The following is a 23,219-nucleotide window of genomic DNA, read 5'->3' as shown; positions in this document are numbered from 1 at the left end:
ACGAGGGCCCTCCAGCAGGAGGAGGAGCAGGAGGAGGCGCAGGAGGAGGCGGCGCAGGAGCAGCTCTGATGAAATTAATTTTCAACATCGTGTGCATACTGATGAACAGGCCACCGCTGAGACGTGGTCCAAGCTCCCACCCCCAACCTGCTCTGATCAGCCAATGAGACGCCCCCGTTTATTAATGAGTCCCTTGTTAAAGACAAAACACGTGGAAAAAAACACTCCTCTCACCTGGGACAAACAAAGAGCCTCCGGCAGCAGCAGGGATCAGAGGACAGAGGGCGCCACCTAGTGGCCGCTCAGCACACCTGCACAATAAGGACACGAGAACGCCAGCAGGAAATAAAGAGACACCAGAGAAGAAGAAGTCTGATCGTTTATTTCAAAGTCTACCACAGGTGAACGAGTAAATATGTACAGTCACAGACAGGAATATAAATATGAAATGAAACAGGAGGGGGAGGGAGGGAGGGGGGGGCATGCACCGAAGCTTATTTACAGCCCTGTGGGGTCACCCCAGAGTTAGTACGCTGACTTTTAGATGGTTCCTGCATGCAGACGTGGAGGGGGGGGCCTCTGGATCAGTCTGATTAAATAGGGGGGGGGGTTGTGAGGCGTGACTGGTGCTTAGTGTCAGGGTCATGATGAGCAGCTGCAGCACGGGCCACTTCTAAAACACAAAAGAGCTTCAGCTTTATTGCTAACGTCGGCACATGTCTTCATTTAAATAGTGTCTATCTTACAGTATCAGGGAGCCACTCTCTGACAGTAGTCGGGACTTGACAGCAGTGAAGGTCCAGTTCAGAGTTTAGGTTCATGTGACACCTGTTTAAAGGTCTGGTTCTACCTGGACTGGTTCCTGGAGCGGACAGCTGCTGGTGAGGCTAATAAAACTTAGCGTGAGAATGAGAACATGAGTCACAGCTTGTTGGATTCCTCGTGACATTTTATCACAATATGGATAAAATATCTGGAAAGACGGACTTCTACCAGGACGCTGGTCTAGGATGGTCTGGAGGAGGAGGAGGAGCAGGAGGAGGAGCAGGAGGAGGAGAGCCTGGTAGAGCCCAGGTAGAAACCAGGTAAAGAGAAGCTCAGCTGATGAGTGTCACGCTGCTAAAACTTCTTCTAATCATTGGCCAGCCAAATGATCGGTCACCGTAAAAACCAGGAAGGAACATTCTGAAAGCTCCATAAGGACCAGTGGTATCACCGGTATCAGAGATATCGGTGGTATCAGTGGTATCGGTGGTATCACCGGTATCTGTGGTATCTGGGGTATCAGCGGTGTCAGTGGTATCGGTGGTATCTGGGGTATCAGCGGTGTCAGTGGTATCGGTGGTATCTGTGGTATCTGTGGTATCTGTGGTACATTCATACGACCAGGTCTGATGTGTCAAAGCAAGTCAACTAATGAATACTGATAACGAGAGAGCAGCTTCATCAGGAAGTCTTAAGGCTCAGGACTGTAGTGGTGGTAGAGGAGGAGGAGGAGGAGGTGGAGCAGGGCCTAGCTCGCCTTACCTCCCGCATAATTAGATCAGCTGTTCAAGAGCAGGGAGAGGAGGTGGAGGTGGGTTAAGTGTTAGCTGGTGGTCAGTAGGAGGAGATGTCTGAGGAGCTGCTGCTGTTGCTGGTGGAGGTCTGGGCTCTCTTGATGTACAGGTTGAGCAGCTTCATCTGCAGGAGGGAAACAGGAGCAGGGTTAGAGGAGGTGGTCTGAGGGGCCCTGGTCTTCCTGGTGAATCATGGAGAGCCACGGAGCCGGGGCACCTTGCTGCCGGTCAGCTGAGCCAGGTAGGGCTTCAGCTCCTCCCCGATCACAGAGTAGATGGCCACCAGGCAGAAGACGCTGGCCTTCCTCACGCTGCTCTCCGTGTTGTCGTAGCCCTGCAACAGTAGACCAGATCAGACCAGACCAGACCAGACCAGACCAGACCAGACCAGATCAGACCAGACCAGACCAGACCAGACCAGACCAGATCAGACCGGATCAGATCAGATCGGATCAGATCAGACCAGATCAGACCAGACCAGATCAGACCAGACCAGACCAGATCAGACCAGACCAGACCAGACCAGACCAGACCAGGGAGGGAGCTCAGTCACCTGCAGGAGTCCAGGGATGACGTCAGGCAGCAGCTGGTGCAGAGGCTCCTTGGTGATGCGTTCGATGGCCCTGGTCTGCATCTTGATGGCGGCCAGGTTGATGGGGTAGTCGGCCGTCTGCACGATGGGACACAGCACCTTGATGCACTGCTCCGGGAGGATGGAGCCGGCCAGGGTGGAGGCGGCCTCCTCCGCCGCCCGCACCACCTTCACATAAGACAAAGAGGTGGTGAGACCTGGATTTTCTCCCCCCACCCCTTGTTTTTTGTTGCAGTGTAGCTCCTGCTGGTCGCTGGTGTTAAGTTGTAGGCTTCATTCCAGTGGGCTACAGGCTGCCATCTAGTGGTAGCAGAGGATAAAACCTACTCATTTAGTTACATGACGAGCAAATTTAACATTTAACTGGTTAGAGGCCGTTCACTGTTCAGTCTGTGCTCAGCTTCATATGTTCTCTACAATATAAATCATGAGATGATCCACATATGAAAGCTACCACTTCCTGTTGAAAGAAGACGTTTAGTTTTTCTAGTGTCAGGTCCCTGGAGGGAGTAAAGATGCAGACCAGGACATCACGGATGCCTCCTCACCTCCTTGTGCGAGTCCTTGTGAGCCTCCAGCGTCTTCATGATGGTGAGCTCGGCGTAGTTCTTGAAGCGGCCCGGCTGGTTCCTCAGGATCTCCTTCAGGACCCTCAGGGCCAGGGCTCGGATGGTGTGCTGAAACAGAGGACAGGGTTTCACAGAACGCTCTCGGAGGGACACGGGGGACACGGGGCCTCTCCCGTCCTTACGTCTTTGTCTCCCAGGGTCTCCAGGAGGAGCAGCAGCATGGTCTTGAAGTGCTCCTCCCACACCACGGCGCTGTCCTCCCGGGCCACCTTCAGCAGCTCCAGCAGGGTCCCTCGGCGCTCCTCCGGGCCCCGCTCCCCTGCCTGGCCCTGGGACACCTCCTTCAGGAGCTCCCCCACCAGCTCCAGCTGCTCCGCGGGGACAGCTACGTGGAGGACAGAGGACAGAGGGCGTTAGCGCAGCTCAGAGACGTGAGTGTGGACCTTGAGTGTGGGGGAGTTACCGGGGAAACTTCTGGGGTTCAGGATCTTGTTTTCTCCACATTCCTGACGTCGACCTGCACAGAGTCACACAAACACCTTTAATGACACAAAACACCAGCAGCAGCCTCGCAGCGCTGTCCTCTGTCCTCTGTCCTCCCGCGGCTCCTCACCGTCCCTCAGCTGCTCCACAGCGTCCTCGTACAGCGCCTCCTTCAGGGCGGACTTGTCGGCGGCGCCCATGCTGCCGTCCGTGTAGTTGTAGGGGTTGTACTCCCTGAAGCGTGGGCCTGAGAAGGAGCGCGGGGACGGGGTGTTCAGCAGAGACGTCTTGTTGTCCAGGGCGGTGCGTCCTCCGTCCACCAGGTCTGACTCCGAGGACGCTCCGACTCCAGACTGAGACAAACACCAGCGGAGTTACTAAAGCAGAGGAGGACACATGGTTCACCTTGACACTAGAGGGCGTCCTCACCAGGCCGTCCCTCTTGGCGTCCCGTCTCAGAGGCTCCATCAGGTCTTCCTGGCTACGGAAGCTGAAGTTCTGGATGGCTTCAGTGACGCCGCGGAGGGAGCTGTAGATCTCCTCAGAGTTCAGGTTCTCACTGTCGTACTCCATCAGGCTGCAGCAGGAGGAGGAGGAGGAGGAGGAGGAGGAGGGACAGGTCTGATCATCAGTTAACTGCAGAGGTTTGTCCATGACTGGGGGGGCGGGTGGAGGAGGGGACAGGTAGAGCGTAGCCGTGCATGGTGACGGACAGGTGAGTCACACACAGACACACAGGTACTGGATGGAGGCTGCAGCACACCAGGGTCACCAGGGTCTGGGTCTACCAGGCTAAGGGACAGGACAGAGACTGAGGGAGGAACGGGGGGGGGGGGGGGGGGGGGGGGGGGTGTTACCTGGGTGAGTAAGCTCGCTGCAGGGCCTTGAGGGAGGAGGGGGCGGCAGGTGGAGGAGGAGGAGGAAGAGGAGAGGGGAAAGGTGGAGGGGGGAACTTGGAGAGGCCGTCTGCGCTCCAGCCCCACAGCCGGCTACGCCCAGCCAGGGAGGAAGAGGAGGGGCGGGGGGAGGAGGAAGAGGAGGAGGAGTTAGTAGAGTACAGGAAGTAGTGGCGGTGATGGAGGAGCACAGGGTGAGCTGCTCGCAAAGGCACAGAGGGAGGTCAGGTTACCTGGGAGAAAGGCCCCCGTGGGAGCAGTTGGTGGGGGAGGTCAGGGGGCTGCTCCTGCTGCTGGGCTGACGAGGAGGCGTCCGACCAGCCGAGTTACTGGGAGACCCCTGAACACCCCCCCAAAAAAAAAAACTCAGTGAGAGCTTTCAGGAAATATATTCACTCTGGGTAGAGATGGGTGCAGATGCTGACGAGGCTGATGCTAATGATGCTGATGCTAACGGTGCCAATGCAAACGGTACTGATGCTAACGGTGCTGATGCTAACAGTGCAGATGCTAATGATGCTGATGCTAATAGTTCTGTTGCTAACGGTGCCAATGCAAACAGTGCAGGTGCTAACGGTGCAGATGCTAACGGTAGTAACCAGACTGCATTGGCTGCCAGTGAGTTTTTAATTAGCTTAGCCTCCTTGGAGTTGAACCCTGAAAATGGCTAAGGCCAAACGTTGGTCAGAAGACACAGACTGGGCAACATATGGGTTCATTTGTCTCTTAGTTGTATTTATATTATTTAAATTAATATTCTGTTCAACTTGCACAGAACAAAACGCCCTAAAAAATAAAAAAAGTCTCAGTTTTTGGACAAAGTTAGTATGTTTTCTTTCGGCACCGTTTCAGAAGAACCCATCCCTAACTCTGACTGTAGTTGGATGGGGTGGTGGGGGGGGTGTTACCATGGCGACGGCGGTGTTGGCGCTGGCGTTCCTCAGGTGGTTGTGCAGCAGCTTGGTGGTCCCGTCCTGGAAGGTTTTAGGCAGAGCCCCCAGCAGCATGGTGAACTCCGGGGTGTTGAGCTCAAAGAGGGCGATCAGCACCACCTGGGCCGCCTGCAGGGACACGGGGGCACAGGATGAAAACCAGACCACACCACAAAACCCCCCCCCGCCCCCCCGGCCTTAGGCTGACTCCGTGAGCTACATGAACATTCACGCTGCGCTGTTAGAAGAAGAACGGGACTCAGAGGTCAGTGTTAAAGGTGTGAGTGTGAAGAAGATGAATGAAAACACACACCACCGATGACCTTTAACCCCAACACACTCCCAGTCCATACAGATGGAGCCTAAAGTCCACTTCCTGTGGAGGTTAGACCGGGTTATTAGCGCCGCTCATGCTCTTCGGTGGAGAATCTACCTGCTTGCACCTCTCCTCCAGGTTGCCCTCCCCAGGCAGAGAGGCCACGGTGCTGGGTCGCCCTGAGAAATCCTCCCCCGCCCAGTTATGAAGGGTCTGAGAGCGTGGTGGAGCGGGAGGAGGTGGACACATGAGGACACAAAGGGACAGTGACTCAAACTACAACCCGACAGAAAAGGAATGGAGGGAAGACGGAGGAGGCACTGAAACGCCGTCCCCTCCCCTCACCCTCCCGTCCCCTCCCGTCCCCTCCCGTCCCCTCCCGTCCTCCCACCTTGCGGACGTCGGAGCTCTTGGGCTCGGTGGTCCACGTGATGATGCGGGACACGGCCAGACGAGTCTCGCTGGAGTTGACGAAGTCGGCCGGGTCCATCTGTCGAGCCAGAGCCTCGATGTAGCGCAGGATGGCCACCTTCACCTTCAGGTTGGGCGTCTGCGTCTGGTCCACGATGAAGCGCATCAGGATGTTGAACTGCTGCTCGTAGGGGAAGGACTCTCTGCAGGGACAGGGGACAGGGGACAGGGGACAGGGTTCTGGTAAGCTGCTGCGCCCTCAGAGTCCGCCCCGGGGTCTCGGAGGCCGGCGGCTCACCTGGTGACGTCCAGGGCCTTCTGGACCTTGGCCTGGACGGAGCCCAGCAGGTCGGCTCCCATCTTCTTCAGCAGCTGTGTGAGGAGGACGAAGAGCCAGTCCTGGAGGTCGTCCCTGTGCAGCAAGATAAAGTCCACCAGAGTCTCCAGGAACATGCTGAAGACCTGGATCAGGAGCAGGAGGAGGAGCAGGAGGAGGAGGAGGAGGAGATGAGCCAGAGACCAGGGAGTTTGAGTAGGAATGTTTTGAGCAGTGAGTTGACACCAGACAGGACGGAGCGAGGAAACACTTACTCTCTGGAGTTTGTTCACAGCAACGACGAAGCATGCAACAAAAAAAACACACCGTTAGTCTGACCTGTGGTTAGTCTGACCTGTAGTTAGTCTGAGCTGTAGTTAGTCTGAGCTGTAGTTAGTCTGACCTGTGACCTGTAGTTAGTCTGACCTGTAGTTAGTCTGAGCTGTAGTTAGTCTGAGCTGTAGTTAGTCTGACCTGTAGTTAGTCTGACCTGTGACCTGTAGTTAGTCTGACCTGTAGTTAGTCTGAGCTGTAGTTAGTCTGACCTGTGACCTGTAGTTAGTCTGACCTGTAGTTAGTCTGACCTGTAGTTAGTCTGGCCTGTAGTTAGTCTGGCCTGTGACCTGTAGTTAGTCTGACCTGTAGTTAGTCTGGCCTATGACTTGTAGTTAGTCTGAGCTGTAGTTAGTCTGGCCTGTAGTTAGTCTGACCTGTAGTTAGTCTGAGCTGTAGTTAGTCTGACCTGTAGTTAGTCCGGCCTATAGTTAGTCTGGCCTGTAGTTAGTCCGGCCTGTAGTTAGTCTGGCCTGTGACCTGTAGTTAGTCCGGCCTGTGACCTGTAGTTAAACTCCTGTCTCCTGAGCGTGTGCTGAACGGGGGTGATGTGCGAGGCATACAGCGGGTCAGTACCTTACTGTGAGGGTCTGCAAACATCCTGGTGAAGATCTCACACAGTCTCTTGAGCTCCACCCGACTGACAGAGACACAGGCAGCACATTTATTATTATTATTATTATTGTTCTGACTGTGACTGGAACCAGCCTGAAGGTTACTGTCCCACCTGAGCATCCTCTGGCCCTTGAGCAGGTTCTGCAGCCCCACCAGTCCCTCCTTCCTCTCAGACCAGTTGGCGCTGGCGCAGTGGTTCAGGACCTCGGCCACGTCCTCCGTCTGGCGCAGGTAGTGTGGAGCCATGGCGCCATTGCGTGAGCTGTAGGAGCGCTCGGAGCAGGCGCTGGAGGCGTCACTGTTGGCGTCGTCGTCAGAGTACATGCCTGGAGACTCAAAGCGCCGCCTCACGGGCCTCCGCTGAGTCAGATAGGACACACAGGGAGGACAGGTGTTCACACGGGGAGGGGTCTGAGGAGACCTAGCATGCAGCTACACGGTCATGCAGGTGTGATGTGAAGATGGAGGAGGTTATGTTTGGTGGGTAGGTCGTTAGTCTGGGCTAGACAACATTCCTGCAAACAGCAGAGCAAACCAGTGCATCTGCACCTGCACACTCATCCAGGGTCAGGCTGCATGCATCAACTCTGTTTGTACCTTATTCCTCGAGTCTCCTAAGAGCTGGAGCCCAGAGAGAAAGAGCACACATGGAGGGAGTTAGTGCAGGACCACACCAACGTCTCTCTAGCTGGTCTCAGAAGTCAGGTCTTACCAGAGCGTCAGCGACGGCAGCCTCCACCTCTGTGCCGGTGTTCAGGATCCTCATGGCGTTAACGGAGGCCGAGATCCGAGCCTGATGGGACAGTCGGTCTGAGGAGAGGTCAGCAGAGGGAGTGAGACCAGCAGACATCACATGACACGACTCGTCTACTTCTATTCTCCAGGTTGGGTTCTGTTCAAAAACACTCTCAGGTGTAACGTAATAGGAAACAACGGTGGCCAATGGTCTTTAAACCAGATCCAACCTGAATGGAGCAGTGAGCATAATGTGAACAAAACAGGTGTGAGCAGCCGGCAAAACATGAAGACATAAACGTCCTGCAGAGCCGAAACCATCAGAGCAACATAAAGGGAATGAGTGTGGGACTGAGGGTCAGCATCGCCCCCTGCAGGTGAAGGAGATGAACTGAACAAAGACTGAGCCGTGCACTAAACTGTCTTTTATCCACATAAATGATTGAGATGATTCATGTTTCAAAGCTTCATGATGAACCTGAACCCTCAGACTGGTCACCTGAGTAGCACTCTGCAGACGACAGGGCGCTGGTAGAACGGGAGTGACGGCGCGTCGCTGCAGGAAAGACCACAAGGTTTAACTGAGAGCTGCAGCCAAAGTAAAGCAGCACGGGCGCCGTGTCTTTACTAATTAATGAGACGATCATTAGAAGAGAATCTGCTTTAGGAGCAGAGCATGCAGAGGAAGAGGCTGCAACATTTAGACACACACATGCAGGGTACGAAGACAAGAGAGGCCTGTTTACATCAGCGCTAATCAAACTTTCCACAACTTTATTTCAATTTGTCTTTAGGGAAGAGGGGAGGGTCCAAGGCTTCGTACTCACCCAGGGGGGAGAAACCCCTGGCAGGGCTGGTGTCACGGCTGCTCTCGCGACTGGTTTCGCGGCTGCAGCCTTGACTCATGCTGGGGCGAGGGATTCGACTCCGGGCTGGAGGCGATGCAGAGAGACAAGAGAGACAAGAGAGACAAGAGGGACAAGAGAGGGACAGACAGCAGTGCAGGGGGAGAGTTTAGCTCGTAGCACTGATGCAGACGCTGAGACATTGCAGAGACGGTTAGTCGGGCGGGAGGCGGGGACGGCATTAGTACAAGGACAGAGCAGGAACCAGGACTACTGTGGTCTGAGGGGACGTGGACGGAAGAACCTTCACTACACTCAGGTCAACAACCAGAGGGCTCCCGGCTCTAACCAGGTCCTCACATCCTGTGTGACTGCTGCTAGCTCAGCTTAGTACTGACGCCTGTCCTCACCCAGGCCTGATCTGCTGGGGCTGGTCTCTCGGCTGCAGCCCTGGCTGCGGTGACCGCGGGGTCGGCTCTTGTCGCTCAGACCGGTGGAGGCGGAGGCGGAGGTGGAGGCGGAGGCGGACGTGGCAGCGGTGCCCATGGTGGGCCTGGGGATCCTGCCGTAGGTGGAGCCCAGCAGGCGACCAGGAGAACCAGAACGACTGCCGGCTGAATCACAGGAGGACACGGGTTTAAGTTATTCTGGACTAGACTGATCAGATCCGTCAGGTCCTGGAGCTGAAGCTACTCACGCTGAGACTGGGACACCACCTTCCCCCGGCTACGCCCTCGGCTGTCCGTCGCCCCCGAGGGACCGCTCCCTGAGCTCGTCCTCCTCGTCCTCACCCGACCTGCAGAGGCAGAGGGACACGGGCATTTAAACTGTCCTAACACGGACGAGGTTTAACGTCCACAGCCGGGAGCCCTGAGGACAGATGGAGGTGAGACATGCCACAGCACCACATAAACCACATGCAGCAGATTGACATCGTCCACAGCTTCGACATGAGCTGGACAGGAGGTGGTCAGACACGGTGGAGCTCCTCTCTGGACGCCATCACACCATGCACTGACACCTCCATCACAGACCACCACCACCACCACCACCACGACACACAGCAGCTCTGTTCTTACCGTCCGAGCCGTCTGAGGGGGAGGAGGAGGAGGAGGAGGAGGAGGTCAGGAGAGAACGACAGGCTTTTAGGGTCAAGAGGTTAAGATTTAGATGTGAGGGGAGGGATGGGGGAGGACACAGCTGGGAGGCAGCAAATCTGATCTGGACAGGGAGCGTGTCATCAGATTATACTTGGACAAGGCTCCGTCTAACATATGTAATCAGATGATCTCATCAGGCTAGATTCAGTTATTTCAGAGTGTTTAGAGCATCCAGAGGCCTCGGCTTCTGGAGTCTTACCCAGTGAGGCGTAGGACCCAGGGGGCAGAGCCGAGGCCGAGCTGAAGGGGGAACTTGCCGCCACCGCTGAGGGCACGGCGGGCATCCTGGTGCGGGCGGAGGCGGAGGCGGAGGCGGCGGCGTTGACGTCCACGTCGCTGCGGGAGCGCTGCAGAGAGCCGGGAGACGAGGCTGCGGCGGGCGTCCTGGAGGAGGGGGCCGCCCTGGCTGCACGACGACACAAAACACTCACTTAAACCTGCAAATCAGATCAATCAGAGGACGTGTCCACGCGCTGTCCTTACGTCGGCTGCTGCTGCTGCTGCCTCCAGCGACGCTCCTCCCGGACAGAGGCCGACTGGGACACAACGCAGAAGAAACAAAGATCTGAGACACAAAGATCTGTGACAGACGACAACGTCCACAGAGGGACAGACAGTCAGAGAAGAAGGCTCACTTGAGGCTCTCCTGAGACGAGGACGAGGACTGGTCCGAGGCCGGCAGAGACGCCACGCTGTCCCCGCTCCTCAGGTGAGCCTGCAGAGCCTTCTGATAGGACGACTCCAGGCCCTGGAACAGATGCTCCGCCTCCCGGCTGAAGTGACCGTGGAAAGACCAGTAGCACCTGCAGACGGAGAGGATGGAGGACGGAGAGGACGGAGGACGGTTGTGAGGGAACGAGGACTCTGCGTTGGATCTGGTGAATCGTTCAGGTGTGACTTACTTCCTGGCCACAGACCGAGCCTCAGCATCCGCATCGTGGATCCCTTTCTTGATGGTCTCCATCACAACCGCTCCGTGTCTACGAAGCCACAAGACAACCTCACACAAAACTCACACAGGAGCATTATAAGAACAGATAAAGAGGAAGAGCCTCTCTGATGTGAGACAGACTCTGAGAGGTCGATGAGAACCAGAGAGCTCTCCTGACACCGGGGGTTCAGCTCAGGTTTCTGCCTGGTGGTGGTGGTGGTGGTGGAGGCAGGAAGCAGCCAGCAGAAACACAATGAGGCCTCTGGAGGCTGACAGAGACGGTCCTGGCATCGCCATGGTAACCGCTGAGGCAGACCTCGAGACGGCCGGTGTCACGTTACTTCACAGGGTAGAAGATGGACTCTACCCGGAGCTTTAGGCCTCTCTTGGTTTTATATTTACGGTCTGTTTCTACAGGTTTCTGAAACTAAAACTCACCTCTCCAGAGAACTCGTCTGCCATTCCTGCAGCAACAGGTCCAAGAAGTCAAAGCAGCGCCTGCAAACCAGCACGTAGAAGCTTTAACAATGATATTTGGACATTTAAAGGAAAGAAGGGTGTTTGCATATTAACCCTGTGACTCTCTGACCTCCGGACAGCCACGGACTTGGACGTGCAGTTGCTGGTGATGATGGGGATGAGACGTGGGTAGTGTGTTTGCTGCAAAACAAAAACCAAACCTGTGAAGCGTGGCTCACGTGGCTCACGTGGCTCCTGTCTCTACACATTAAAAAAGAGAGAGCTGCCACGTACTCGGAGGATGATGCGGATGGCGGCCACTCCAGAGGTGGCCATGACTTTGGCACTGTTGGGGACCAGGTTGAGGAGGGCCGGCATCACGGCCTCTGCTGCGTGGTCGAAGCGGCTGCCGAGCACCGAGGACAGGTGGCTGGGGAGAGGGAACACTGACTTTAGAACGCAACAGGAAGAACTACAGTAGCCTCTGCAGCATAATGTAGCCTCTGTAGCGTAGCCTCTGTAGCGTAGTTTCTGTAGCATAACATAGCCTCTGTAGCATAACGTAGCCTCTGTAGAATAACGTAGCCTCTGTAGCATAATGTAGCCTCTGTAGCGTAGCTTCTGCAGGGTAACATAGCCTCTGTAAAATAACGTAGCCTCTGTAGCATAATGTAGCCTCTGTAGCGTAGCCTCTGTAGCGTAGCCTTTGTAGCATAACATAGCCTCTGTACCACAACATAGCCTCTGTACCACAACATGGCCTCTGTAGCATAACTAGCCTCTGTAGCATAACATAGCCTCTGCAGGGTAATGTAGCCTCTGTAAAATAACGTAGCCTCTGTAGCGTAGCCTCTGTAGCATAACGTAGCCTCTGTAGAATAACGTAGCCTCTGTAGCATAGTGTAGCCTCTGTAGCACAATGTAGCCTCTGTAAGCGTGCTCTGTGCAAGTAGCTCTGTAGGAGCCTCGTACATATTAGCTTGTAGCTCTTGCAGGGTAACTAGCCCTGAAAATAAGTAGCCTCTGTAGCACAATGTAGCCTCTGTAGCGTAGCCTCTGTAGCATAGCCTTTGTAGCATAACATAGGCTCTGTACCACAACATGGCCTCTGTAGCATAACTAGCCTCTGTAGCATAACATAGCCTCTGCAGGGTAATGTAGCCTCTGTAAAATAACGTAGACTCTGTGGCGTAGCCTCTGTAGTATAACGTAGCTTCTGTAGCATAATGTAGCCTCTATAACGTAGCCTCTGTAGCATAATGTAGCCTCTATAACGTAGCCTCTGTAGTGTAGCATAGCCTCTGTAGCGTAGCCTCTGTAGCGTAGCATAGCCTCTGTAGCGTAACGTAACCTCTGTAGCATAATGTAGCCTCTGTAACGTAGCCTCTGTAGCTTAACGTAGCCTCTGTAGCGTTACGTAGCCTCTGTAGCGTAGCATAGCCTCGGTAGCATAGCCTCTGTAGGGTAACGTAGCCTCTGTAGGGTAACGTAGCCTCTGTAGCGTAGCATAGCCTCTGTAGCGTAGCCTCTGCAGCTCTAGGTCTTACCCCAGAGTGATGCAGGCCTCTCTGACCACCTGAGAGCGCAGGTCCTTGGCGGACAGTTTGAACGCCGCCTCCATGAGCCTCAGCTGCTGCAGAAAGCCATCAAACTCTACGGCCCCGGCCAGGATCAGCGAACGCACCTTCTTCAGCTGCAGGAGAGGACACAGTGATCAGCACGGACCCCCCCGCCTCAATGACAGCTCAAACCCAGGGGGGGCGGTCAGGACTCCTTACCGCCGCCACTCTCAGCTCCCAGTCCCTCTTGTCGTCCGACAGCACGTCTCGAATCTTGGTCATGGCCTCCTCCACCTCTCTGTTGGAGTAGATCTGAAGGGACATGATGACCATTCACACTTTACATTAGAGCCTCATTACAGCCTGTGAGGTCCACGTGACTCCTCCTACCTGCACCGTGGGAACATCCTCGAACGCCTGGATGAAGTCGTCCTCGTCCACAGCTCCAGCAGCAGAGCTGTCCCTCCCTGAGGACGACAACAAGACACAAGCTGCATCAATCAGCTCCTGATGAGTTCACTGACCTCACATGTGTCCGTTCTGACCTGCAGACTTGCTGCCGGAGGAGGACGAGGGCCGTCTGAAGGAGCCCATGCTCACCGCCTTCCTCCCGGACACAGAGGCTCCTTTGGACGAGGACGAGGAGCGGCCGCCGTCCACCGAGTCATCGTCCTCAAAGTTTTTGTCTGGAGGAAGAAGGGAAAGAAATCACAAGTATCCAAACTATTTAGAAGAGGCAGGCGGGTGGTGGCATCCTGACTGCAGCTGACGGAGAGGACATAGCCGGCATTCCTGCAACATAACGAGCTAACAACACAACAATTAGTCCTGTGTCCACGGACAGACGTTATTTAGCTGCTACAAATGTTAATTCCTCTGCTTATGATGAACTCAATGATTCTCCGTTATGTAATCTGATTATTCTCCAGAGGAAAAGACAAAGGAAACAATAAAACCCCTTTAGCACATCAAAGTGAGACAGGACCAGAAACTCCTGGAGTCTAAGAAGACAGACCATCTTAGGGGACGGCGTCCTTCAGCTCACATAAACAAACTGTTCACGAGGACAACAACTAAACCAAACAGGAACAGAAGCCAAACGACTGAGGTTAAAGTCCGGCAGCAGCACCAGAGAAGAAGAAGAGCAGCGTAAGAGGAGACAGCAGCAGCCTCCCTGCCTGCAGCTTACAGGAGCACAGCCGCCTGCACACCAGCTTCCTCAGCATGTCAGCCGCCGCTCACATCTTCACCTCCAGAGGACGAGGGGGACGAGGGGGAGGAGGGGAAGGATGGGGGGGGACCAGGACGAGCCTCCCCCGTCTCCTGCCAGGCAGCATGTGCTCCAGAGGGGTCCTCGCTGGCGTCTCAGCAGCAGAGGATGGATTCAGGAAGGAGGAGGGGTCAGACAGAGGACGAACCGAGCGCTGTTTGGGGAGGAGGGGGAGGAGCTGGTGGGTGGAGTCAACAACGAGGAAGCAGGAAGGTCACTGCTGCTCCACAGAGATAACTTATCCTCCAGCAGAGGAACAAACACCTGAGAGCTCCCACACCCCCCTCTGTTCCCACACCTGCCACCAGGCGGCGCCACCCTAGCCCTTTACACCCTCCTCCGTCTGCCTCTCTCAGTCAGGAGGTTTTAATGTCACGGTTCTAGTTCTAATCACCTCCTCCTGAGCTGGATCTGGACCCGGATCTGGACTGAGTCTGACAGCTGATCTGTCCGATGCACATTCACTAAACGAGGAGAGGTGAGGCCAGGGAGCGTGGGAGAGCATTCAGAGCCTCAGTCTGCTCGCTGTTTGCTTCCATGAAGCCGAGAGAGGACGGAGGAGCTCTGCTGTCCTTATGCAGACCTTTATTTATATTATTGTTGTGGTTTCAGCCTCACTTCCTGTTTCCTGTCTGCTTCCTGTCTTCCGGCCGCTCGAGAGCGTCTTCCTGTTATCTGAGTCCAGACGTCAAGCTTCATCTCCTGTGTCTGCAGCCTTCATTATTCACGAGCTTTCCAACCGTGCAACCTTAGGACCGGGACCGGGACCAGGACCGGGATCAGGACCGGGACCAGGACCAGGCCTCCACCCTTCACCCAGACCTCCACCCTTCACCCAGACCCAGAACCACACACAAAGCACTCAGGATGATCAGCTGCGATTATTGGTAAAAGTTCCTCATCAGTCTCAGCTACAGCTCAGCCCCAGCTACGTCCAGCTACGTCCAGCTACCTGTAGCATCCTGCTAACTCAGACCAGAGCAGATATTTCAGTAAAAAGCGTCTTTACCTGAAACCACGACACGTTCAGTCTCCTGACAAACGCTGCGTCCAGTCACCGAGAGCCACAGTCGACTCAGAGCTGCCTCCTCCCTCCTCCCTCCTCCTCCCTCCCTCCCCTCCAAGCCGGTCTTGTGACTGTAGGGACGACAGCTGACACCACTCCTACAAAATAAGAGCCCTGGGCTGCTGGGATAAAAAGGCTGGCTCTGTTTTTCCTGACCTTCCTCTCTGGTCCCTGTGCTCTGGTCGCTCAGTAACAAGCTACGGCCTTTTTCTCTCAGCTATTTATTTTCTCCGGCTTTTAAAATGATGCAGGGAGATGCACGGGGGGGGGGGGTGGAGGCAGGGGTGGGGGCGGAGTGAAAGCTGAGCCTCTAACCACAGACGTAAACCAGCTTCATGTCACTCAGCGTGGGTTTCAGAGCCGACCCGGGACACACAACCTCCACAACCTGAGGAGGACACAAAGGCAGAGGCTCAGGTTGCCTCCTCCATGCACCTCCACCCCGCAGCTCCTCCCAGTTCACCTGAGAGGAGGCTCCGCCTACTGCCGTAGAACAGGGCGCCGCCACAATCAAAGAGGGAGGAGGAGGGGCCTTACCTGACACGGGGGACAGCACCATGTTCCCTGACCTCTGGACCTCATCGAACTTGCTGAAGATGACGTTGAGTCTGAGGAGGAGAGGGAGGAGAGGGAGGAGAGGGTGAGGTCTGCTGGTCAAAGTGGTTTCATGACGGAGATGAACGTGGACCCACCTGGACTGGGGCAGACCCTTCTTTCCCAGGTCCATTCTGACTCGTTCTCCCACGTGGCGGTAGATCTCCACCAGACAGCTCATGGCTCCGTCACGCACCTACAACCAAAGCCAACCAGGTTTAGAGGCTACGGCTACGGCTGCTGCATCTCCTCTCATGGAGAAAGAGCTGTGCTGGCTGTATGTAGGCTGTATATAGGCTGTATATAGGCTGTATGTAGGCTGTATATAGGCCGTATGTAGGCTGTATATAGGCCGTATATGGGCTGTATATAGGCTGTATATAGGCTGTATATAGGCTGTATATAGCCTTTACATAGGCTGTATATAGGCTGTATATAGGCTGTATGTAGACTGTATATAGGCTGTATATAGGTCGTATGTAGGCTGTATATAGGCTGTATATAGGCTGTATGTAGACTGTATATAGCCTTTACATAGGCTGTATATAGGCTGTATATAGGCTGTATGTAGACTGTATATAGGCTGTATGTAGGTCGTATATAGGCTGTATATAGGCTGTATATAGCCTTTACATAGGCTGTATATAGGCTGTATATAGCCTTTACATAGGCTGTATGTAGGCTGTATGTAGCCTGTACATAGGCTGTATGTAGGCTGTATATAGGCTGTATATAGACTGTATGTAGCCTGTACATAGGCTGTATGTAGGCTGTATATAGGCTGTATGTAGACTGTATATAGGCTGTATATAGGTCGTATATAGGCTGTATATAGGCTGTATGTAGGCTGTATATAGGCTGTATATAGGCTGTATGTAGGCTGTATATAGGCTGTATATAGGCTGTATGTAGACTGTATATAGGCTGTATATAGGTCGTATATAGGCTGTATATAGGCTGTATATAGGCTGTATGTAGGCTGTATATAGGCTGTATATAGGCTGTATGTAGGCTGTATATAGGCTGTATATAGGCTGTATGTAGGCTGTATATAGCCTTTACATAGGCTGTATATAGGCTGTATGTAGGCTGTATGTAGGCTGTATATGGGCTGTATATAGGCCGTATATGGGCTGTATATAGGCCGTATATGGGCTGTATATAGGCTGTATATGGGCTGTATATGGGCTGTATATAGGCCGTATATAGGCCTTATATAGGCTGTATATAGGCTGTATATAGGCTGTATGTAGGCTGTATGTAGGCTGTATATGGGCTGTATATGGGCTGTATATAGGCTGTATATGGGCTGTATATGGGCTGTATATAGGCCGTATATAGGCTGTATGTACCTGGCCAGTGGGATCTCCCAGGAGGTTACAGATGTGAGGAACGATTTTACTGAGCGTCAGACTCTGGGATCCAAACCTGAAACAACAGCACAGTCCAAAAGCTGCTGGTTAACCCTCCATCCATCCCTCCATCCATCCATCCATCCTCCATCCCTCCATCCCTCCATCCATCCATCATCCATCTATCATCCATCCATCCATCATCCATCCATCCATCCATCCATCCATCCATCCATCCTCCATCCATCCATCCTCCATCTATCATCCATCATCCATCCATCCATCCATCCATCCATCCATCCATCCATCCATCCATCATCCCTCCATCATCCATCCATCATCCATCCCTCCATCATCCCTCCATCCATCTGTCCATCCCTGATGAGTCCACTTACACATTTAAAGTGGAGATGAGGCAGAGACACAGTCCCTCCCTGGTCCTGGAGTTCTTGTGCTTGAAGCCTCCCATCATTCGCTCCCACACAAACTGCAGAGACACAAACACAAAGACATGTGGTCTCCACCTACTGGGGGAGTACTGGAGGAGTACTGGGAGAGTACTGGAGGAGTACTGGGAGAGTACTGGGAGAGTACTGGAGGAGTACTGGAGGAGTACTGGGAGAGTACTGGGAGAGTACTGGAGGAGTACTGGAGGAGTACTGGGAGAGTACTGGAGGAGAACTGGGGGAGTACTGGGGGAGTTATGAGGGAGTACTGGGGGAGTACTGGGGGAGTACCTGAGGGTTAGCGGCCTGGTCCATGATCTTCAGCAGCAGCGCTTGGTCCTGGTCCCGGACTTGGTCCTTGGCGTCCCCCAGTCGGTCTATGAGGCTCGGCAGAACTGAGCCAAACATGAACACCAGCTTCAGCTCAGCATTTACAGGATGGATGAAGTACGGATGGATTCATTCGTGATGAGGCAGGACGTGACACTACATAAATGACATGCAGCTCATGTACTGACCTGTTCCCACCTGGGTCCTGAAGCGGTCCTGCAGTCTGCTGACCAGAGCCGACAGAACATCCATCCCCAGCAGCACCACCTGATGGACCAGGACACACACTTTACCGCCTGAAGGGTTTGGTCTCTGTTTGTCTTTTATTCTGCTTTTGTCCTTTTTCTACCAAATGATGGGAAGAAATCTGCCCCTTGGCTTCTGCTTGGATTATTATATTTGGCTCCACTGACTCATCCTTCTGCCAAAAACAAGTCATTCTGTATCGTTAATACATTACACATGCAGCCAAATAGCACATTACAGACGTAGACACACTGATCAACATAAACTCTTCTCCCTCTTTAAAATGAGGCTCATCAATATGTTAGAACTATTACACGTCCCACTCATATGAAACACACAGGATTTATTTATTGACAATTTTCATTCCTCTCTCACATAATACACAGGTTAAACATTTAAAAGAAAGAAAAAGATAAAATGTATGATTTTAAGTGAACTTTAAGTGTTCTTTCCAGTCTGTTTCTGTGTAAGATGTTATTCTGAAACGTCTGTAGCTCCTCAGCAGTTGACGCTGCGCTGAATTACTGCATTTATTAATAAAGTTTATTTAAAAAAAAAACTGGGACACCACAACACACGTGACTGTAGCACATCCAATGGAGCGGAAGCAGGGCTGCAAAGGATTCTGGGTAATCTCACTAAACGAAAGAACTTTTACTCCAACGGCGGCAAAATAACCCGAATAAATGCACTAAATGCGACAAACTCGAGTTATAATCTCACATTCTTTCATCCGGGGACATAAAACACGATCTTAAAAAAAAAACCGTGACTGAAGAGGAGGTGTAGATTTTATAGAAAGCTCCCAGCGCCGCTCTCTTCAACCTTCCTTGTCATGGGGTGGTTTGGGAGACTCAATGAACGTCTAGTGAGAGCTTCCCTGCTGACACCATAACGACACATGCGCACCAGCCGAGCTCCGCGCTCCGGCCCCGGTGCAATTTTTGGAAACTCTCTAAGACTCCGAGAGACGATCCGAGTACAATATGAAGCATTAGCTGCTCTGCTGCCATCTGGTGGACGCTCAATGGAACTGCACCCTGTTTAAATATACGACCTCTAGTGGACATTCAGTAGAACAACACCCTGATTAAATATACGGCCTCTAGTGGACATTCAGTAGAACAACACCCTGATTAAATATACGGCCTCTAGTGGAAGCTCAATGGAACTGCACCCTGGTTTAAATGCCCCCCCTCTAGTGGACATTCATTAAAACTACACCCTGTTTAAATATACGACCTCTAGTGGACATTCAGTAGAACTGCACCCTGTTTAAATATACGACCTCTAGTGGACATTCAGTAGAACTGCACCCTGTTTAAATATACGACCTCTAGTGGACATTCAGTAGAACTACACCCTGGTTTAAATATACGACCTCTAGTGGACATTCAGTAGAACTGCACCCTGGTTTAAATATACGGCCTCTAGTGGACATTCAGTAGAACTACACCCTGGTTTAAATATACGACCTCTAGTGGACATTCAGTAGAACAACACCCTGATTAAATATACGGCCTCTAGTGGACATTCAGTAGAACAACACCCTGATTAAATATACGACCTCTAGTGGACATTCAGTAGAACTGCACCCTGGTTTAAATATACGACCTCTAGTGGACATTCAGTAGAACTGCACCCTGGTTTAAATATACGGCCTCTAGTGGACATTCAGTAGAACTGCACCCTGATTAAATATACGGCCTCTAGTGGACATTCAGTAGAACAACACCCTGATTAAATATATGGCCTCTAGTTGACAACTACAGGAACTGCACCTTAGTCCCTATTTCTATTTTGTTCATATGCCAATTGTGAACATTTTTGCTTCAACTACTTTCTATTTTATTTCACTACATATAACTGTATTTTATTTTATATTTCCTTTTACTTGTAGTTCATAAGAGTGTTTCTTTTATGTGCAAATAAGCTACTGTGAGAAAGCAATTTCCTTTTAAAACATATTTAAAGCTTAATGTTTTGGGCCGTACTCTCCTCCGTCTTTATTTGATTTCACTCCCTACGTCCTCAGGTGAGTTAGTAGCTTCAGTCGCTACTGAAGAAGATGCAGTTTAGGAGGAAATCTGCAGGAGATTGTACTATGAACTAACCCAGAGACAGGGTTGAGGGCAGAGAGGAGGATGAAGGAAGTTCAGAACAGGCTGTTCATTCATCAGCTTAAGACCAGAACTGAAAATCCTAAAAACCTCCTCAGAATGGACAGAGTCATAAAGGACCAGGAGGAGGTTTCAGCAGTAAATGACAGAGATGAACAGGTTTCTCCTCCCGTCTTTAACCAGAACATGGCTCCTTAGAACCTGCTCCTCTTTCCCCGTCATGTTCAGAAGAGTTGAACCAACAACAACCATAACAACAACAACAACAACAACAACCACAACCACAACAGAGCCGCCCTGTTACCAGATATTACTTACATTTCATTTTAATCTGGTTTTATGTTTCTTTTTACTTGTGGTTTGTAAGACTGTTTCTTTTATGTGGCTAAATATTTGCCCTCTGGTGGACACTTAATGGAACTGCACCTATATTTAAATATTTGACTTTTGCCCTCTAGTGGACATTTAGTGGAACTGCACCATAATTTAAATATCCTCCGACTGGTTCTTTTTACTTGTTTTTTTCTATCGTTTCTTTTATGTGCAACTTAGAATTAGCCTCGTTTTTTTCTTATTCCACTTTATTTAAACATTGTAGACGCGTTGTTCTTGTTCTTATAGTGGAGAGGAGATGCTCGCTCCAATTCCAATGTATGTCGAGATGTACAATGACAATAAAGTCTCTTCTCTTCTCTTCTCTTCTCTTCTCTTCTCTTTGTTCCGTCTCCATTTCTCGTACATGTGTTCACGTGCCAATTCTGTACATTATTTCTTATTTTATTTTTATTTTTACTTGTGTTTTTTTAGAGCGTTTCTTGTATGTGGCTAAATATCCGCCGCCTAGTGGACACTGAATGGAAGTGCACCTTAATTTAAATATCTGCCACCTGGTGGAGAATTAACGGAACTGCACCTTATTCTTCCGTCTATTTCTTGCACATTTGTTCATATGCTAATTCTATTCTACTATTTTCTATCTTATTTTACTACATACAACTTAAATTTTTATTTTTAATCTTATTTTATCTTTCTTGTTTCTTTTATGTGCAACTTAGATTTAAACTCTTTTTTCATTCGTTCTAGACGTGTTGTTGCTCTTGTTCCTATGCTCCTATGTTTCCTTGGATGCTGAGATGTACAGTCATGATAAAGTCTATCTGGTGGACAGTTAAGGGAACTGCAGCCACATTCTTCCTTCCATCCAAGACTCTTTCATCCAGTGCTGCAGGAATAAGACCAGTGGAGCCTCTGAGCGAAAGACTATTTACAAGCCATCAGGCTGCTGAGCTGCTAATCTCTACTAGCATCTTTAACTGAAACAAAGTCATTTGTGCAGGGCTGCAACTAATGCTTATTTTCCTGATTAATCACTGATACGCTTTGTTTTTTAAATGATTCTAAAAGTAATGAATCACATGACAAAGACAAGCAAAGCGTCTCTGACTAACAGTGTTATAACCACTGGAGTATTGATCAGTCAGTGTCTGTTAGAGTGATGTGATCAATGTGTTCATCACTGGCCCCAACAGCCTTTTAATTTCCATCACAAGCCTCCGATGGATGAACAGGAGCCATAAAAGCAGCCGGGCTTCCCTCCCGAGCAGGAAGCTGGTGTCCACACTGTGCTCCTCCCTGTGCTGTCGCTGGCAGAGGGAAGGAAACTGGGCTAATGGTGCTGATAAATTAAGCTCTGAGCCACGGCCACGTTCGCCTGGGAGCCTCGTCCCCATTACAGGGACGTCAGCGCCACCGCTTTCCAGGGCAGCAGAGGAAACGTGTCTGCAGCAGCTTAGACTCTTTATTCTGAGCAGCATCAAAGTGCAACATGTTCAACAGCTGCAGGAAAAACAAGTTTCAGAACCAAATCATTACCCAGAGCCATGAAAACACAAATGCACACAGTGTTTTCAGCTCACGTCTAAGCATCGATCCAGCAGCAGAATGAATCCCAGCGACCACAGAGTTCAACCAAATGAAATGTTGTACACAAACGCTCATCAGTGCAGCTCTCACCTTGAAGTTGCTGGAGTTGACCCAGGAGCTGGCCACCGCGTCCACCATCCTGTCCAGTAAACCCTGGTCCTGCTCCAGGTCCGGGGACTTCTCCTCGTCCAGGACCAGCTCCACGATGTCCTGCCCCACCTGCAGCCTCTTCCCCAGGTCCTTGTGCATCACCTGCTCCAGCAGGTACTCCGCGCTCACCTCCATGGCTGCAGCAAATCAGAAGGCACAATGAGCCCAGAGGAGCCTCCTAGCATCCTGGACCTTTCTCCTCCTTCTCCTCCTTCTCCTCCTTCTCCTCTGAGGCCTCGCTGGAACCACAATTCACCAGAGAAACGTGGCAGTGGGACCAAGTTTCCAAACTACGGGTCCTAAATGTGACGGGGCCCTATAGCTGTGACCTGTGGCTCAGTATTAGAGCTGTGGAGCTGCATGTCGCTGCTAGCCGCCGCTGCTAGCTCCTGCTCCAGCTCCAGCTCCAGGAACCAGAGAACCAGAGAACCAGAGAACCAGGCTGCCGCTACTCTCAGCTCATTACACACACACACAACACATACTCACCTGTTAGTGTCGGGGTTATTAACTAACACATCTGCTGTACATCCACGCACCGGATGGAAGGACTCGTTCCCAGAAAAAAGTCCGAAGTGGCGATGCTTCCTGTGGCCACGGACCCCCGCTACTTCCAGCCCCCTGGAGCCCAGCAGCCCGGCGGGAAAGAAGCTCAGAAACCCGGGGCCATGCCAGCCTCCGCCGCCCCCCAGCCCACGACCCTACACGACATTTACTGCAAATTAAACACGACAAAGTGATCGGAATCAGGCAACCCCAGCTTGTCCCATGTCAGACCCCGTAGACCCCGCAGAGGAGGAGTCTGCAGAACAACGACCCCTGGTGGCCGGACCGAGCAACTGCACCCACCCTGCAGGACCACAATAGAATAGAATAGAATAGAATAGAATAGAATAGAATAGAATAGAATAGATTAGAATAGAATAGAATAGAATAGAATAGAATAGAATAGAATAGAATAGAATAGAATAGAATAGAACAGAAATGGGGAAATTGCAGTTTGCAACAGCA

The 23,219-nt window shown here is 51.9% G+C and overlaps 1 protein-coding gene and 1 non-coding gene across 34 annotated transcripts; one reads left to right on the top strand and one right to left on the bottom strand.

Moving 5' to 3' along the window:
* Positions 1-361: 361 nt before the first annotated feature.
* Positions 362-23,010, bottom strand: LOC125000630 (CLIP-associating protein 1-A-like). Of its 33 annotated transcripts, XM_047576188.1 has the most exons (43): positions 22,698-23,009; positions 22,149-22,345; positions 17,958-18,036; positions 17,731-17,834; positions 17,389-17,480; positions 16,994-17,069; positions 15,740-15,837; positions 15,585-15,655; positions 13,257-13,397; positions 13,102-13,178; positions 12,931-13,023; positions 12,700-12,845; positions 11,447-11,582; positions 11,283-11,353; positions 11,132-11,191; positions 10,665-10,742; positions 10,398-10,565; positions 10,246-10,298; positions 9,962-10,168; positions 9,682-9,693; positions 9,300-9,398; positions 9,013-9,216; positions 8,585-8,689; positions 8,257-8,313; positions 7,735-7,832; positions 7,620-7,643; positions 7,135-7,382; positions 6,984-7,047; positions 6,350-6,352; positions 6,057-6,220; positions 5,739-5,961; positions 5,465-5,560; positions 5,008-5,160; positions 4,333-4,439; positions 4,061-4,192; positions 3,633-3,780; positions 3,334-3,556; positions 3,184-3,237; positions 2,903-3,105; positions 2,700-2,828; positions 2,113-2,319; positions 1,777-1,893; positions 362-1,683 (listed from the first exon to the last, which is right to left on the bottom strand). In XM_047576188.1, exons 2-43 carry the CDS (start codon positions 22,341-22,343, stop codon positions 1,600-1,602), a joined length of 4,899 nt encoding a protein of 1,632 aa, XP_047432144.1. In that variant the 5' UTR covers positions 22,344-22,345; positions 22,698-23,009; the 3' UTR covers positions 362-1,599. The 33 variants fall into 33 exon arrangements, with proteins under 33 accessions (XP_047432144.1, XP_047432145.1, XP_047432147.1 ...); XM_047576189.1 differs by lacking the exon at positions 6,350-6,352 and having other exon boundaries at positions 22,698-23,010; XM_047576191.1 differs by lacking the exon at positions 7,620-7,643 and having other exon boundaries at positions 22,698-23,010.
* Positions 18,839-18,967, top strand: LOC125003096. Its single transcript, XR_007111963.1, has one exon. It is a non-coding gene; the product is annotated as a U4atac minor spliceosomal RNA (small nuclear RNA).
* Positions 23,011-23,219: the final 209 nt, after the last annotated feature.

The sequence above is a fragment of the Mugil cephalus genome, chromosome 23 (assembly GCF_022458985.1).
Source record: "Mugil cephalus isolate CIBA_MC_2020 chromosome 23, CIBA_Mcephalus_1.1, whole genome shotgun sequence".
Classification (NCBI taxonomy): Eukaryota; Metazoa; Chordata; class Actinopteri; order Mugiliformes; family Mugilidae; genus Mugil; species Mugil cephalus.
The sequence above is the reverse complement of the archived record's forward strand: the minus strand, read 5'-3'. Positions and strand labels throughout refer to the sequence as shown.

Excerpts from the sequence above, each read along its gene's own strand:
- LOC125000630 (XM_047576188.1), bottom strand. The coding sequence starts at position 22,343 with ATGGAGGTGAGCGCGGAGTACCTGCTGGAGCAGGTGATGCACAAGGAC. Across the intron at positions 5,561-5,738 it reads AGAGCTCCGACGTCCGCAAG|ACCCTTCATAACTGGGCGGG; the intron begins GTGGGAGGACGG and ends CCACGCTCTCAG. Across the intron at positions 2,320-2,699 it reads ACAAGGACTCGCACAAGGAG|GTGGTGCGGGCGGCGGAGGA; the intron begins GTGAGGAGGCAT and ends TCTTATGTGAAG.